Below are 17,502 nucleotides of genomic sequence, written 5' to 3'. Positions count from 1 at the left end.
AAAAAAGACACGTGGACGATAAGCACAAAGAATGCTGAAAATGGGAGAAGGTAAAGGTAGGACGTTACAAAACCTTTACAAAACAGTAAAAAATGTTTTGCGTCCAATCTTATAAAGGAAGCGCCATAAGAAACCTTTATAGACAGAGACTTAGTTAAACTTTGTAATACATTTGGAGTGAGTTAACCAATAAGTTATTTGTTGAGCAGGTAACAGTCATTCTTTAATATGCACTATTTATTGATTCTCTATTCGAGTACATAGCTAGATTTTTTTACGCTTATCTTAATTTTACCAGATAACTAACATAATTTTGTTAAGAGTTAATGCTTATTGTGAACCAAAATTGTGACCGATCGGTCACTCAAAAATTGGTCGTTTGACATGCTTTGTCATCTTTTTACAACATTCACTTTTGGTTCGTAGCTCCGAAGACCAGAGCTACCAATGCATCATTCGCCTGTTGGGCAAACGGTTTACTGTGTGTGTATTTGCTGTCGTTTTTGTGCTGTATGTTCTACTGCGTTTGTTTGCTGGTGGGGAAAAGTTTGTTTGCTGCAGCAAAGCTTAGTTGTTTTATTTTTTCCTTGTCCTTGAAACACACGGGAGATCGTTTTTGGGTTTTTTTCTGTGCCAACTCAAACAGTGTGTGCTGTTAGGGGGTGTTAGTGTTAGTGGGACGGAAAGGGTACCTCGTTCCATGGAATGTGTTTCATTTGAGTTTGTTAAACAAGCATTCTACTTTGATCGTGTATGCAGAGAATGTTTCTACATAGAGGACACACAGCATATGATGTAGTGTACACACACACATACAAAGAGAAAGAGGGACACGATAAAGAAGTAGAGGAAGTAGATTCCTTAGACATACGTAGTGCAGAGTTTAGAAGGTGCTCAGTATAGATCGTACAGGAGGAGCATGACAGGACAGAAAATAACTTCGGAAAGGTGGAACCATAGAAAAGATATCTCGCCAGGGAGAGGTTGGGAAATCTTTGCCGTTCCATTGTGGCTGGTAAAGCGGTGAGAGGTGTGGTAGCAGGGTAACCTACCTGTGTCGGCTTCGTCGTCCAAATCCTGACCTAGGTCGGTATGAGTTTCGCTGATACGGGCCAGGTCTTCCGATGTGTGCGGTATGAGCGGATTGCTCGAGGGCCGTGGGGCCGGATCGAGCGGGATCGGGGCATCGTCCGCATCGCGTAACGTCGACACGACCGCCTGATGGAACTCTAACAGATCATCACCTTTAAGGCAGGATGGGACAGTTTAGTTAGCCAGTAGCGAGGATCGAATGTGGCCTGATGGTGCAAACTACACGCCCAACACTTACCTACTAATCTCTGCACGAACGAGGCAGGCACGAGACCTCGGCGACCATCCAGCAGCTCCGCATCGAAATACCCACCCTGCGGTTCACCGTTGCCCCAAACTAGCAAGTAATCGCCTGCGCACAGTGCCAACTCACCCTCGGAACCTTCCACGCTGAAGAGGAAAGCGCAAATTAAGCAATGTACTAAGCCAATCGAGCTATTTCGCCAGCCTGCTTCAAACCCGGTACTTACTCGGGTGGATCGTAGGAAAATCGTGCTATAAACACACAGCACCGTCCCTTGCCCGGAATGTCCAACATGTCCACCTGAGGTTCTCCGGTACCGTTCAGAGTCAAACCGTGGGATCGTGCTGCAGCAAAAGAGAGAAGGAGAGAGAGATAGAGTGAGAGTGAGACAGAAGTACAAACAGCGTTTCGTCATAAATGGCAGCAACCCGGCAGCCGTACGCTTACCTTCCAGTTCCATACCGATGAGTGATCGGTTCTGGGTGTGCATGAAGGCAGGATTAACGCCATCGATTCCAGTATAGCTATCTAGGCCCCAGTTGGCGGGCGGAATGGGTGAGCAGGGTGTGCCGCCACGCTGGCCGTAGCGCGTCAGCAGATCCAGCTCGTCCAGCGGCTTCATGTTGAGCTTCGAGCTGATGCCGCCGGTACCGCTCAGCAGCGGGTTCGTGTAGGTCGAGTAGGACGAGCTGGTGTTGTAGTTGGTCAGGTTCGTGCCGAGCGTGCTGGTGAGCGGATTGGTGGAGGTAAGATTGAGCCCGGCGCCCGTCCCCAGCCCGCTGCCCAGCCCGCTCAGCCCAGACACGCCCGCCCCGGTGACGCCGGACGTGGTGCCGAGCACGCTCGCCAACCCGCCGGTGGTGGCCGAGTGCGTCGGGAAGGTGTACGACGAGGCGACCGGAGCCACGCTCAGCCCGAGCGTGTAGCTAGCCGAACCCGACGGTATCGAGTGCGTGTTGTGTAGCGACAGGACGGGCATGGTCGTACTCTACGCAGACGGCGGCAAGCAATGCGGAACACAATTGGGCGCAGCGCCGATGGAAAGTGCGCGAAGAAGAAGAAGAAGAAGAAGAAGAAGAAGAAGAAACGAGACAAAGAAGAACGTCAGATACATACGCTGGTGACAGTAGGCAAACGGTACTAGTAGCGCAGACGACGACGCAATGGCTTTTTTTGTTGTTGTGGCGTCGCCTTGCGCTGGCTCTGGGAAAGGAGAAGACCACGGTATGCCAGCAAGCGTGCCCGTGTACGTGCACTTCAATGCGGACAATTTTGTCGGGCATTTTGATACACGTATGCGACATACACGCTGCTCGTGCTGCTACGCTATGATGATGATTATACGAGATACGGTTTAGAGCAAGATGTAGGGTGGTTTGTGCGATGAAATGAATGAAATGGAATTGTGGAGTGAGAACCAAGAAAGAAAAACAAAACAAGAGAATGAAAGGATGAAACAATAATACCCTCATCTTAGTAAACTATCACAAACTACAAATTCCCCGACGCACTGGATGCTGATGACGGGCCAACAACGATCCTCACTTGCTTCTTGGTTCGTTTTCTTAGCACACGGGTCCCGGAAAACCGTACCGTGGCTTTGGTGGAGCAGAAAAAAGAATGAAGAATGCATGAAGAGCGCTGCTGCCACACCGTGCAGGGCCCCAAAAACGGTCGGCCATTTACCGGCCAGCCCGAATGGGCTGAATTCAAATGAGGATGGAAAAATTGTCATGAATATGGTAATGGGCGACTGGTGGGTGCTCCCGCCGAAGAAAGAACGCTCCCGAATTGGTTGAGTCAGACGCAACCGATTCAACCTCTCAAAGTGTTTGCCACACGGTTTGTCTCGCTTGGCACTCCTTTCTGCGTAGTGTTTGTCTTCCGATGGGCAAGAGTAGCTGCAGCTTCCACTTCGTGTGTGTGTGTGTATTTATGTGACTGCGTAATGTAATACGATTCTCATACGGTACGATTCTCATACGGCTCGAGATTAAAAATTCCAAACACCAAAGCTCGGTCGGCGAAGATGAGTATCAATGGTAAGCTGGTTAGCATTCTTATGGCCGTCCCGTGTAGCCGGTGATTATTTCAAACATAAATTCATAATGGAATTCCATGTTTTGTGGCGTTTCTGTGTTTGTATGCATGAGCTAAATGTTGTTATATACTATTTTGTTGTAATTATTGTCTTCCTATTTTACGAAAGAAATAGGTTTATGTCAAAAGTCAATAATGAACTTAAAAATATAAAAAGGCACCTTTTTCCTGATTCCGTAAGACAATGCCGGCAACCGTATGCTAAAGGATTATTTGAATATTTTCCACAATTTCCACTTTACCACTCTACAATGTATGAAGGAATTGCAGCAAACAATCAGAGCAGCAGCAAATTTAACTGTCAACTTTACAATAAAAAGTTTCAATTTTATTCCACCACAATAAGCAACACGGTTCTTCGCTAACTTGTAATGCACCCTTTTTGGACGACGCCATCCAAATCTCTGTTTGAATTCAATACACTTCTAACAAGACCGCAAGCTTTACAAATCCCGTTTGAAGGCAAATAAACATCGTACCGAGAGGGTAAGCAACGGCACAAGCTGCTACAGCCGCGTAAGACGTGAAATCACACGATTGCTATTTCGACACATTCGACACGCTAAACTTACTGCGCCTCGGCTTAAATCGACACGGTTCAGGATGAAATATTTGTTAAGCAAATATTTGACGGAATGTGCTTTGTGCGTGTGCCTACACCGGGTGGCTCAACACGCACTTTACCCCTTCTTCCTCCTGCTCAGGCCAGACTGGCTGCCCGTTGTGTTTGCCTGTCGTCGGCACACTACACACCAGAAAATCAGACAATTTCCTCACCAGACCAGACACAGGGAGAGGCAGCCACCCTCAACCATGAGCGAGGGTGGAAAGGAGCGAAAACTCATCACAATCATCACCCCATTTTCACACACGCTCGGTACACAAGAAAGGCAAGCATACGCACAGCAGCACAAACACGAAACGGCAGTGTATCCGCTCGGTGGAACCGGTAGGCTGCAGGAATTGAAGCACCTCCAAAGTCCCCGGCACCGAGGTACGGTTAATTAAATGTTCGTCCACGGCAAGGCGACAGTCACAAAATGCTCCCACCACGCTTAGCACAACCCGTTTTGAGTGTGTGTGTGTGTGGCTGTGTGAGAGTGATTTTGTGGTGCGTGCAAAGTTTTCGGCAGCGTGGTCCGGCCCGAACACTGGCGGCACTCGAACTGGACTGGACGTGGTGGTCGATTTGAAGCGGAATAAAAATCGTGTTTAAAATTTTGTGCTTTTATCGCCCAGAAACCGACACGGTTTGGAAGGTTCGTGAGATTGGGCTAAAGGATGGTGAAGCTTCGGAGAGGGAGAAGAGCAACCCTATACGGACCAACAACATCTGCCAGCCAACAGTATGCAGATCTAAAGTGCGTCATAAAGCTTTGTGTGGTATGTGTTGGCATCATCACTGGTTTATATAAGCATATGTGTGTGTGTGTGTGTGTGTGTGTGTGTATCTGTAGGATAAAACCTATCGTGAACTACGACCAGCAACACTATGGGACACTTTATTGGGGCTCATATGTATCTGTCCGGATGTGAGAGTGTGTACACAGTGCAAGGACATTCGCATATTGATGCGATGCGCATACGTATGTTTCAGTGTAGTGGGTTACAATAAACCATGCTGTATCGGAAAATTTATTAACACCATAGGACAACGTTTTTTCACTTCTCTTAAACAATGGGAAACTTATTCACGGAAATATTTACTTTGGTGTTGCAGTTAAATGTGTTCTCTTGATGGAGTTTGTAAATATTTTGATGACTAATTATTGAAGTGTTTGTAGGACGGAATGTTTAAATCAAGTATTTGTTGCATTTTTTTCATGAAATATTTCAATGAATAGCTTTTTTAAAGTGTAGCGTTTGTAATCAGTTAACAGATTTGCAATGCCAAATAACTTTTCTTTCACTAAAAACGTCTTCACACACGAGCTTCAACAGTTCCTGCACTCGCAAGGGTTAGTGTCCATCGGTTGCAAATGGCTTGTCAAAAAGCTATAACCAGCAACCATTAAAATCTTAAGCTGGCACCGGTGTGAAATCTTTATAGCAATCAGCGGCTCATTAACTGCCGTGGATATCATGGACGAGTGGGCCCTAATCGTCCGAAGGGTTTCTGGAGGATTTAACAACCCGAAATGGTTCCCCTAACCTCAATTTACATGTAAACTGGCCGTTGCTCTCTTGGTATTTAAAGTTTAAAACCTGCAGGAAAATTAAAGCATCACACTGTTTGCACAGGAGCGCACACTTCACCATTTGAACGGATGGACAAAACCCATTTGGATTCTGAAGTCTGAACTACCGTGAGGACGGGTCAATGTGAGCAGAGAAAAGGGTTTCAAACGTACACCCAAACACTCAACCCGCAGACAAAAGGATAATAAATCCAACATTTATGAAACGAATGCTAGTCCCATCGAGTAGCGATAGGTGGCGTCCAAGGTGGACCAGCGTGATAACGTGATGCATTATTTGGTGTGTTGCAAAACACACACACACACACACACACATTGGTTTACAAGGGTCGAAAAACAGCTTGCATGGGATGTTTTCATTTGCAGATACATGGCAGGAGGGTGATTGGTGACTGGGAGCAAAGAATACATTTTCCTCAACGGTTATGGGATTTCTTGGGGTTTGACCAGTCGGGAGCAGCTTGCACTAAGAAGCGAGCGTGGAATTAATATCCCCAAGGAATACATGAACTCGAAGCGAACTTTCAAATCCTTTTGAATTGGAATAGACAGGAATCGAACCGAACAGAGTAGATACAAGAAAAAGGGTTATTTTTTAGAAAAGTTTATTGAAAGTTCCTACAACTAGCCAGTGCGAGGTACCATTCCACACGCGACGAAGGTGTCCTTTGTTAGCACGGGTGCGTGAGAGTGCTTCAGTTTTGAAGTATTTTTTGTCACTTTTGCTAGCGCCACCATGGCTCCAGTGATTGCGTGCCACATCAACAAGCCAGCCGGGTTGGGCGGCAGTATAAATCAATGCGCTCGAGACGTACCAAACAACAGCAAACAATTTTTATCACACCCGCAGCACCCCGTACGCTGGCAAGAGGGGAGTGTTTCAGGCTGCTTACAAATAAGCTGCTTGTCCAAATGCGTGCCGCATCCGTGGCCTTCGAAAAGCGGGACCCGTTTGAGGTCGTGGTACAGAAAATGTGGCAAAATGGCGTCGGCATGCATTACAAATCATTACAATGTATCGCACAGTGGGCGTCTGGAAGCGGTTATTACATCATCCTATCTTCCAACTGTGGTTCAACGGAAAGAAGCTTTCCCGAGAGGCGTAGGAAAAACGATTACTGTCCTGTGTTTGTTTTTTTGGTTGGAGCTAATGGGCACAAAAGGATGATGAGTTTAGACCTTGTCAGAAAAGATGTAATGGAGGAAAGATTAATTTTCGGCCTTGGTTGAAATGTGTTCTTGCGCTAGGGAAAATCGATAAAATTGTAACACTTGAGCACAGTTAAGACAACTTTTCGGCAAATCATAACTTAGCGAATCATTAAGAGATCCTTTCGAAGTATTTTGCTACTTATTTAGTTGAAATAATCTGAATCTGTTTAAAATCGTGTTTTATAGAGGATAGTTTCTCCGTACCCTGATCGAATCGTTGGTGCGATTCCATGTGCAATACATGGAAACAAACTGTTCGAAAGTGAGTCAGATTTTTCAACAGACTGATTTATTCTGAAAAAAAAAGAAACATCATTTAGCTGAACCTCCCACTACCGTACCCTTCGGCTTTTACGATACTTTTGTCGGTTCTGCGCTTCAGCGTGAGGCTGAAAGTGTATTTATATGTAAAGCCCAACCCTCCTAGCCCGGCCGTGAACCATCCGTCCTTCGGGAGGTTTTATTCTATAATCAATTTTATTAGATCTGCGTCATAATTGAAAGCAAGAGGCGCGTCTGTTTGCTGTGGCCGTGTTTGCGAGACGCATCTTTGCGGTTCACCAGCAAAACGGCCATCCGATGGAATAATATTGTGGGCAGCCGGACTGCTTCGTAAATGAGTTTTCACTCAGCAAGGTTTATGATTTGCCAAAGGGACGAAACGCCATCCCATCAGCGCCGGGACGAGAAAGCCGGCTCGTACTTATTAAACGTATCCATCTGCAGTGGTTTGTTTGTCGCATCAAGGGAAACAGTGGAGTTTGGTTGGTTTTCCTTCCTTCCCATCCGACAAAACCAACAGAAAGTAAATGGCGAAGAAAAATGGCCATCAGCGGAACGAACGTCAGCGCAAAACTGTGGGAGCGAAGGAGAAAGTAGCCTCCTTCCGTTTGAATGTTGGAATAAGTTTGATGAACATGCGTATAAAAATATCCATCTCGCTCACGCTCACGAATTATAGACATGTTTGCAATAAACAAAAAGTGATGAAAAGGTCACAGGAGCACAAACTTTAGGTCGACCATTTTTGACGGTTCGACGCGGTCGAAAATTTACGGCTTGTACCGGTTTGCAAAACAATACCACAAGAGATAAAACATAAAATGCTTTAAAAGTAGATCACCTTGAATTATTCATAAGCGGGATCTCCCAACAACCCTGTCGGGATAGTTGGTCGGTAAACGAAGGAAAGAAGGTATGCAATGGGAAGGATTATCTGACTGTGTGCCTTGATCTACGTGGTACTGTACTTACAGGGGGAAAAAACTACGGCTCGATTTAGTTAACTACAGGGCATGCAATCGAAAGATGATGTATGGTAACTAATTGAAGAACATGGCTACGCTACGGATCAGTAAGTGTCGGTACATTTTAGCGAAATGGGTAATGTTGTACGGTAACAGGCAAATAAGGGCGGAGATCACGCACAACTACTGCGCCATTTTAGAGCACGAACAGCAGCAAATAGACGGTCGAATGTGTTTTCCAAGTTTTCAGCACCATACTCTCTGCTTCATTCGATAAGCAGTTCGAAGATTTAGAAAGAGCTGACACTTTTTTCCAATTTGCTGGTTAGATTTCAATGCTCTTCATTTTGCCAATCAAAGAAACGGACACCCCCGTTGTGAAGATATGTGTGAGTCTGGTTATCGTGTTACGGGTGTGGTGGAATGAAGGATAAGAGAATCAGGTGTAGTGTAAGTGTTTTCTTATCGCTATAAAGTTTATGCCACTTTTTGTAGTGTGACATTTTTGAAGGAGAAGCCCAGTATCTATCGTTTGAGTAATAAGGAGACGCCTAGTAGTTTGTGGTTCAACATTTCCCATGGAGAAGCCTAGTACTTCGTACTGCAACTACAAGGACACGCCCAATTTTAGTGATGTTATGTTCCATTTACTTAAACGGCACTTATGGAATCATTGCAATTATTCCCTCTAGCTATATTTTACAGTTTTAACGTATGAAAAGATGTAAAAAGAAAATAAAACATGAATAATCTGATGACGAAAGTTTGAGGTGAAGATGAACTATGGTAGGGGCTAATGGAGATGAACTATGGTGAGCGAGAAACATGGCAGAGAAAAAAAAGGGAACAAAACAGCAACAGACAGTTTGTGTAAAGCACCTGGCAGAGGGGTGGCATGGTGGTGCTCATTGGATTGGCCCGGCTTGGCAGTGGTGAAACGTTGGCGTTGGTCGAGTAGTGATTAGTGCTGCTCCCGCCAGTAGAGGACGTCAGTCCACTGTACTGTCCGTCCGTCAACGCGTGGCTGCTGGTGCTGGACGTTACACCCATCGAGCTGACGCCGCCCGTGATGGAGCTGATGCCGGCGGCCATGGCCGAGCTGACACCAGCACCCGCACCCGGGCCACTACCACCCAGCCCGATCGAGTTCATGCCGAGCCCGGTAGTAGCACCGGTCAGCCCGGACAGACCGCCCAGCATTGCCGAGGAAGAGATCTGCGATGCCAGGCTCGATGGCGTCTGGTGTAGGTGCGACTGGTGCGAGGACAGGCCGAGGCTGGTCGAAACGCTCGTGAGACCGCCTGTACCGAGGGCCGACGACATGATCGGTCCAGTTGTGCGTGGATGCTCGAGCTCGGCCAGTATGCGATTGTCCTAAAATGAGCGATCAGGACAGGATATCAGTTGTCGGATTCCAGTTGCCGGGTTCCGTTCTGGTGCGTTCGTGATCGCAGACTGACTTCCAACTGACGCTTCGGTCGATGGTAAAGGAGGCGAGGATCTTGGTTTTATTTTCATCCAGCATTGCGAGGGACCGAAAACAAAACGAAGAATTATGGTTTGATCATGCCTTTGGCTTCCTTTTGCTTCTATACCATTGCAACGAACGAACGAATAACGGATGTTGAGACGCGAGAAATTAAAACTAACGGTGTGAAAAAAATATATGAGAAAAAGAGTAAACGGCACACTTAACAAGTCAAGCAGAACAAAGCATGTAAATCAATACAAGAGAGAGATACTACCTTCCATTGCTGGTGGTATGTTTTTTTCAACAATCGGGATATTTTAAACTTTGCTAAGGTTTTCAAAACTATTCTATTGAATCTATTTACAAACAACTTACTGATAACAGTAGAAGTATATCATGAAATATTGTATCGATTTATAACATTTATGAAAATATAAATTTATTACACAATGGACGGCAATAAGTTCCCTATGAACCAACTCATGCTACTGTACTGTTTTTGTCAAATTTTAATATTACTCTTAAAATTTATAAAGCCATTTGTCTCAACAAATTAAATGGCAAAATGAGAATAGAAAAAAAACCACCACTAAAACTAAACTAAAAATGTATCTTCTATAAACTATTTTGAAAAAGTATCACAGCAAGGAAAGATAAACAAACAATTATAGAATGTACTATTCTATTCATCCATTTTCTAAAAATATTGATCTATTCTAAAATCGGTTATATTCCCTATGAAGGAGAAAAAAGTGTGAGAGAAAAAATCTTGCCATTCGATGTAATGCAAAGTGATTCTCTTTGCTCGTTAAAACACGACCAACAGCGGGCAATAAAGTAAAAATAAGAAGAAAAAAAAACAAACAAAAGCATACATAACACAGCAAACAATACAAAACAATCTGAACAACTGGAAGCACCGATTCAATGAAACGATAAAAAGCTACGGAGGTGGTTTGGTGTCCGGAGTTGTTGGTTTAAAAATTGTAAAAGAGCAAATGAAATCGAAACGAAAAAAATAATCGCCAGAAAAAAAGCGTCGTGAACCTGGACATTCAAACACAGAATCGCTTCGAGTGAGACAATTCGTGTACATTAGAACCAAAAAAGACGTAAACCTAGGTAGTTGAAGCTCAAAATGAAAACAAAACGAAACACAACAAAACAGGAATAAATCCAATAGTAAACAATTGAAACCGAAAAAATGAAACGGAGAGCAGCAATGATGAGCAAAAGAAAATCAGAAAGTAGAAAACGGAAACCGAATACGTGAATGCAGTTTTGAGTTTTGGTCTCTAGTTTAACACACATACATTAGCAATGGATAAACGTGCCTGTTCGATCTTTGCCATTATTCTATCAATCTCGGTCCCCTGCTGGTGGCCGGTCGGTGTGGGCGCCCAGGTGACGGTACTGCCGCCAGTGTTGCCCGTGCTGCCGGTCCCGATGCCACTGCTGCTGCTCATGCCGATGCTTGTGCTGTGGCCGATACTGCTGCCAATGCCGTCGATGCCACGGCTTCCGGATCCACTGCCCACAGACGTGCCACCGCCATACGAGGCCGCTAGCGAACGCTCGAGAGCGCTAGTGTTGGTCGTGACCGAGCTCGCCGTGTGCCCGTACGCACTGCTACCGATGCTGTTGAGCGTTGCACTGGCTGACGATGGATTGGTGACGGCGGTGCAGCTATTGCCGATGGTGCCCCGCACTCCGGTCATGCTATCGCTCAGGCCACCCAGCATTGTACCGCTTGATCCACCAGGGCCGCCAGAGCCGATCGTACGGCCTGGTCGTGATTTTAGCGCGGCTGATAGTTCGAGCTGTAGCTCCTCGCACCGAACTGTTTCGAGCGCAGCCTGTGATGTTGATCGGAACATTGCAGTGCCGCGACGAATGTAGTAGTTTTTGAAGTTGTATTTGTTTGTGATTTTGTTTTTGGCAACATAGAGCCAATCGTTTTGGGCAGAGCAGCAGCACATAATCCACCCACGAGGATACGAAGGGACAGCGTAACGCAAAGAAATAGAACACAATTATGGTTGATTCTTTGTTGTTGTTGTTGTTGTTGTTGTTGTTGTTGGTACCGTTGGCTCATGACGAGCCAACGATTGGAGTGGAAAGAAGAAGGAACACGTAGGATAGGGATGTATGAGTGTGAGTGTTTGTTTGTTTTTGGGGTGTGGCTGTGCATACATTGTTGCTGTTGTTGTTACTTTTTTGTATGTGTGTTTTTTTTTTATTTATTTTGCATTTGGTACGTTGTATTTCTACTGTGGAGTTTGATAGGTTTTAGTAGGTTGGCGAAAAAGAAGAGTGTGTTCTGTTTGTAGTCACGCTTGCACTGAAAACAGGGTTACAGGCAGTGTGGAGATTATTTTTTCGCAAAATCGAATAGAGAGCGCAAAGGGCACAATAGTTTAGAGGTGTAAATATTATTTTATTTTTTTTGTTTTGCTGTTTGGGCTTGTACAAATAGTGAGTAGAAAGGCGCACTTGCTTAATGGAAAGAGAAGCTTAAAACAGAGCAGCACACAAATACGTGAGAAGATAACCGTAACTACACGATTTACTAATAGCTGGCAGCACAATGGAAGAAACAATTACCTAATTATACCACGTAAATGCACAAACACAATCAGATCAGAAGATTTCACGTACAGTAGGATTGTGTAAGAATAGGCATCGCATTCGACGTACATAATCGTTAAGTTAGGATGGGAAGCACGAACAAAGACGTACGTTTAACGACAATAAAGTAAAAAGCGAACGGTTTATTCCGCACATGTATAGCTCTACGTCTACGAAAGAAACAGCCAAGTATCTTTAAAGCAAGGAATGAAAGAAGTAAATAGGAAAGAATTATAGACAAACAACGTCACAAAAAATAACACGAAAGATGACAATTAAAACGAGTTTAAGAAATGCTTCAAGTCGGAAGTATTGAAAAAGCTTGTTAATGCCCAAGCTACAATGGTAGAAATTCCTAGAAGTGTATCCTCAGTTTTAACCCATTTTTTAATCTGTTCGCAAATACCTCTAACAATTAAATTAATTATTTAATTAACTTAGCGACTGCACGTTGCTATAAGTGTCAACATAAAAATATAAACAAATGTAGAATTTCATTATCCAGCATGAACTATTGATTCAATATTTGTTTCATTTATGATGTCTTAGATTTTGTAATTTGTAAAGTATCTGGGTCGATTTAATTGCTCGCTTTAGCGTTCATAACGTATTTGATTGACTTAAAGAGATTATCATTCACAGAATAAAGACAGTCTACCGTGATTTATTTTTAACGTTATTTAATTTGAAATTTATAAGTAACTATCTGTAAAAATTACAGCAATATCGTATAGGTTGTATGGTATTTGCAAGTAAATGCAGCGTATACAATAAAAATATCCCTTAACAATAATCTTACTGTCTATTATCCAAACATGGGAATAATCATTATTGAAATCGTTCACTAGAAGCAATTAGGTAAACATTATCTTATAGGAATTTCTACTAATATTTAGAGCACGTTTATTTCTGCGTTCGATTTTAATTTATTTATTTGCATGCGTCATGAAACATTTTAATCAAGGTTAGCACCTATCTTTATGAATTAATAGAAAATATTTTCCAATCAATGATTTTCAATTCTCTTACTTCAACAAGGACGTTAGAAAGTTTTGTGGTATCAACTGCTTTTAGACCATATTGTTTGGAGAACATAAGTATGTGTCGTATAGTAAATAAGTTTGACAGCAACATATTGTAAAAGACAATTAACATGTAATTCAACATACAGCGTCGCTTTATACCGAACCATAAAACGCCTTAAAACTTCTATTGACCAACCAAGCTAGTTTTAGCTATATTTTTAGCTTGTGTTATGGTAATACTGTTTTGAAGTCGTATAAAAGATAAATTTACAACTTTGGAAGTTTAAGTGATATACTATAATTGATGATTAATTGTGTTTTTCGTATGTTTGAGTAATCAGTGTAGCATATCGATTGTAAGTCATTTAAAAATTATATTCCTTTGCGATGGTTACTCAACGATATCGTTGCTAGCCGGCGGTTGATAATTCGATACATTGCGAATTAATTGTGGTGAAGATTCATGCATCCAAGCAAAGCATGGCTTCGCATTGTCTCCAGCCATTTATTACAACAATATTTGAAACGACGATTCTTTTGCTCACTATAATTGAAACTTATTGAGCAAGAAAGCATTTATCATGGAAACCAAAAAGAAAAATGTACCTGAAACCTTCAGGTCTTTGAAGACAAACTTCCTTGTATCGATATCACATCGCACGCTGTGCAGAAGCCAGGACAGCGGAGGGCTCGTCAGAGTTAAATTAATGTATTTTCTTCTCTACTCAGTTTGGGCTTTTCCTGCGACTTCCATAATTGAATAGCCACTTTGGGGGTAATAAAACAGACATGCCCACGTAAGCTCGCTTGCGTTTCGGCCATAAATCTCACTCCTCGGTGTGCGACTGGTGTCAAGAGGCAAATGTCGCTGCTTCGCTTGAACGTTTCGCTACCACCAGCTTCGAATCGGCGCACTGCTTTCACCCGCAAAGCCGAGGTTCAATCGTTCGTTCTGCCGGTGGTTGGGGAAGCAACGGGTCTGATGGTTTTATCGGTTTCTCACAAAGAACGACGGTTGATTCGCGAGAGGTTTGTAAAATACTGTCCGCTGCTCCAAGCTGTTAAGGTGCATTTGGGACGGATTGTGTAAAGCTTTACGGGGTCAAATGCCTGCAGGAATGGGAACATAAATTTGTCCCCGGTGTGGTCGCCGGATGGGATGCAAAGAAGAGGACGATTTTTCCAAAAATTACCATGGTTCACTTAGTGAAATAGAAAATAAGCAAGTAAAATATGTTTATGGTTGGTACAGGGACATTTGAACTAGAACTTCAAAGGAGTAAGATAAGACACAGCTTTGGATGTGAATAATCCCACAATAGGGGCACTCTTCACTATGATTGCTATAGTGAGCATTTGAGCATACTTCTGTAGTCTGTCGGATAATAAGGGTAGTTTAGTATCGGTCTAAGAACGTACGTTCCAATGAAGTTTATTGTTATGCTGTTTATGATTTTGCTATGCTGTTTATGGTGTTGCTTCTTATTGTGTTTTTTTTCTTTATGACATTCATTGAATCTTTACATTACATTACCAAACCACTCATTTTCTGGATTTGAGGATTGCTGGATAAGCCCTTTAATTACATTCGAAATACTCAATACATATTGAAAGGATGCATATTACCACAAGAAGAAAAAACAGTTGTTCTGTTTTCTTTAAATACATCCGACTTCATTGGCCCTCTTATATTTTTCATTCGCTTCGGCCATCTTCTAAGGAAGAAGGGAATGTAATGTTTTACCATGTTCCTCTCACTCATCTGTTTTTTCCAAACGCTCCGTTTCTGCTCCGTCGGCTAGAAACTGGAGCGGAAACTCCGAAAATGACGTTCGCTACCGAGCAAAAGCTGGCGAGCGGTGAACGATGAAAAATTGTAACCTCTCAAGCCTAGCTCAGGTGGAGCACTGAGTAAACTAAGGTCTGCTCCTGCAACATCTCGCCCCTGTCCCATGCAGCCTGCCATTCTGGCCTACAAACCAACGTGTTTAAAAAATTGTTGAGGTTTGTCCGTAATTTATCACTTTTAATTGCATAACAAGCTGCTGATAAACCGGGCGTGGTTGGCCGTTGCCAACAAAATGTTCCGATTAGCACGGCGAGTGGTTCTTTTCCGCGCGCTATCCTACCTCCCTCCCGACGGTGGAACCGTGTGCCAAGAACTTGCTAATTACTTCGTCATTTTTGTGTAATGAAAAATGAACGAACCTACACAATTTGGCGGTAGAGGAGACGAAGGTCGAGTGTGCCATCGGTTCGCTGAGCGCCGACCATTTCTGCTCGTTTCCGGAACGTTGACGATGACGCCAGCGATGATGGCGATGGTAATGATGATTACGTTGCGCTGTTTGTTTGCCAACGGCTTTCCTGTCGCTAGTTTTGTGCCACGTGGTGTTTCCGGTAACGGTTAAGGTAAGAAAGTTATCATCCCCCGGTCCCTCTGCTATTCCCACTTTACTCTCCACCATAGGCGCAAACACTCACACACACACCCGTTGGGGCAAATAAGTTTCTACTTTCATCGTCCTTGACTCCATGTCTGGCTGTTAATCAGGTAGAAGTGTATTGAGCACAGGCAGGGTTTCGCAGTTAGCGAACAAGCCCAGCGTCATTGCACGAGGATGCTGAAGGTCGAAGCTGAATGTTGGCGTTGACATTTGACGGTGTAACCGTGGAACGATACTCTGGTCTAGACTTGTATCGTTTTGTAACAACTACCTACCCTTCCACAAACCGGGCCAGGTGCTTACCATGTACACACAATTAGATCCACTCATCAACGAGTACGCTTAGTTATTGGCTTTTGCTAAACTCATGCAATCCCAGGTAAAAGCTCGATGTGGTAGCAAGTTTTTCTAGGCTCACAAACGAACCATACTTTGGACAAAATAGTATTCCGTATGGGCGCGATGCGTTGAGGTTTGTTTTGGATTTTCAATTATAACAAAATGCACTAGACAGAAACACATTCATCTCGTACGCACTCTACATGACATGACATTCTACAAACACAAATCCATACCGATCAAAGCAAACCAACGAACGAAGACATACGCAACAATACAGTACAACACGACAAGAAAAACATAAAACGATGATGAAAGGATCAGTTGCCCGAAGCAAACAACAAACTTAAAAGCTCTAGAGAAGAAAATTTACAATTTGTATATTTGTATATGTAAGAAAAAAAAACTTTAAGCTTTAAAGATGAAAGAATACCAAAGCTAAAGCACTGGAGATAACAAGTAAACAAACTATCCAGCATACCGAAATACTCAAATATCTATTCTAAAATAATTATCAAACAAAGCTACACGGTCGACAAGAGATGGTGTAGAATTAGTATGAAGAGTAAGCGTACGAAAATGCGAAAGTATGAAGTATTAGTAGTAGTAGTACAATTCATAGTAGTAGTTGTAATACGTGTTGTCATGTGTGGCTATGATGTGTCCTGTAGAAGTTAAATTTACAAAAGCTCTTTGATAGTGATGTTTGGTTCAATATGTAGAGTAACTCCATTTTTGGAGCTGATATTGTAGTTTTTAAGTTTTTATGCTGTATCGATAAAAGGACTGATTGGTGTGAAGTTAATATTTTACACACAGTTCGTAAGAGAGGGAACTTAAGTAATTGCATTTGGCTGGGTTTTGAGATGGATGTGGGGTTTCGTTTGTTTGTTGATATGTTTGTGGTGCGACGGTTTATGAGGGAAGGATAGAGAAAAAGAGAGCATGTATCTGTGTGTTGGAGTGTTTGTTTGCTTGTTTATTTGTTTGAGTGAGATAAGTATAGAAAATTTGTTAACACAGACCTTCTTCTCCAACTCGCGGGCTCTGGACTGCAACGTTTCTATCGGTTCACTTATCCTACCCATGCCGGACGACATACCTCTAAGCTGTGCCAGAGCTTCCTGTAAATGGAGCGTGTGAAGAGAGAATCAATGAGAAACGGTGTGAATTGATGAGATGCAAGATTGATGAAGTTACGGTGCCGCAAGAGCTTTCGAGCCAAAGGTTTGCCCATCAATCAGGACGATGTGGTTGGGATAGGCGTAAGTAAAAAGGCGGATGCCATTCGTTGTCGGTATCTTTCTCAGACGGCGTGGAAAAGATGATGAGCTCATGCGTGTTGTACCGCGAGGTAGAAATTGTACATAATACTCCTTGTGTTGTTGGCTGATATGCAAGCATTATTTATGCAATCATTTTGAAGTCGTTGTTGATCGACGTATTACATTCGTATTTGAAGTGGTGATCAACTTATGGAGGTTTTGCTCAAGTGTAAA

At 43.3% G+C, this 17,502-nt stretch overlaps 1 protein-coding gene across 9 annotated transcripts in view; it reads right to left on the bottom strand.

Annotated features, from left to right (window-relative positions):
• The window catches only part of LOC120951232 (peripheral-type benzodiazepine receptor-associated protein 1), an 89,195-nt gene that overhangs the window by 32,233 nt on the left and 39,460 nt on the right, over positions 1-17,502 (bottom strand). For 6 of the 9 annotated variants that reach the window (XM_049606116.1, XM_049606113.1, XM_049606111.1 and 3 more), the window contains 7 exons: positions 17,029-17,127; positions 10,878-11,420; positions 8,973-9,467; positions 1,784-2,324; positions 1,563-1,680; positions 1,331-1,482; positions 1,053-1,244 (listed from right to left, as the gene is read on the bottom strand). In XM_049606116.1, coding sequence (XP_049462073.1) covers positions 1,053-1,244; positions 1,331-1,482; positions 1,563-1,680; positions 1,784-2,324; positions 8,973-9,467; positions 10,878-11,420; positions 17,029-17,127 — 2,140 coding nt within the window. The remainder of the gene's footprint in view (positions 1-1,052; positions 1,245-1,330; positions 1,483-1,562; positions 1,681-1,783; positions 2,325-8,972; positions 9,468-10,877; positions 11,421-17,028; positions 17,128-17,502) is intronic. The other 3 variants (XM_049606114.1, XM_049606117.1, XM_049606118.1) reach the window with 3 other exon arrangements.

The sequence above is a fragment of the Anopheles coluzzii genome, chromosome 2, assembly GCF_943734685.1.
Source record: "Anopheles coluzzii chromosome 2, AcolN3, whole genome shotgun sequence".
Taxonomy (NCBI): Eukaryota; Metazoa; Arthropoda; class Insecta; order Diptera; family Culicidae; genus Anopheles; species Anopheles coluzzii.
The sequence above is the reverse complement of the archived record's forward strand: the minus strand, read 5'-3'. Positions and strand labels throughout refer to the sequence as shown.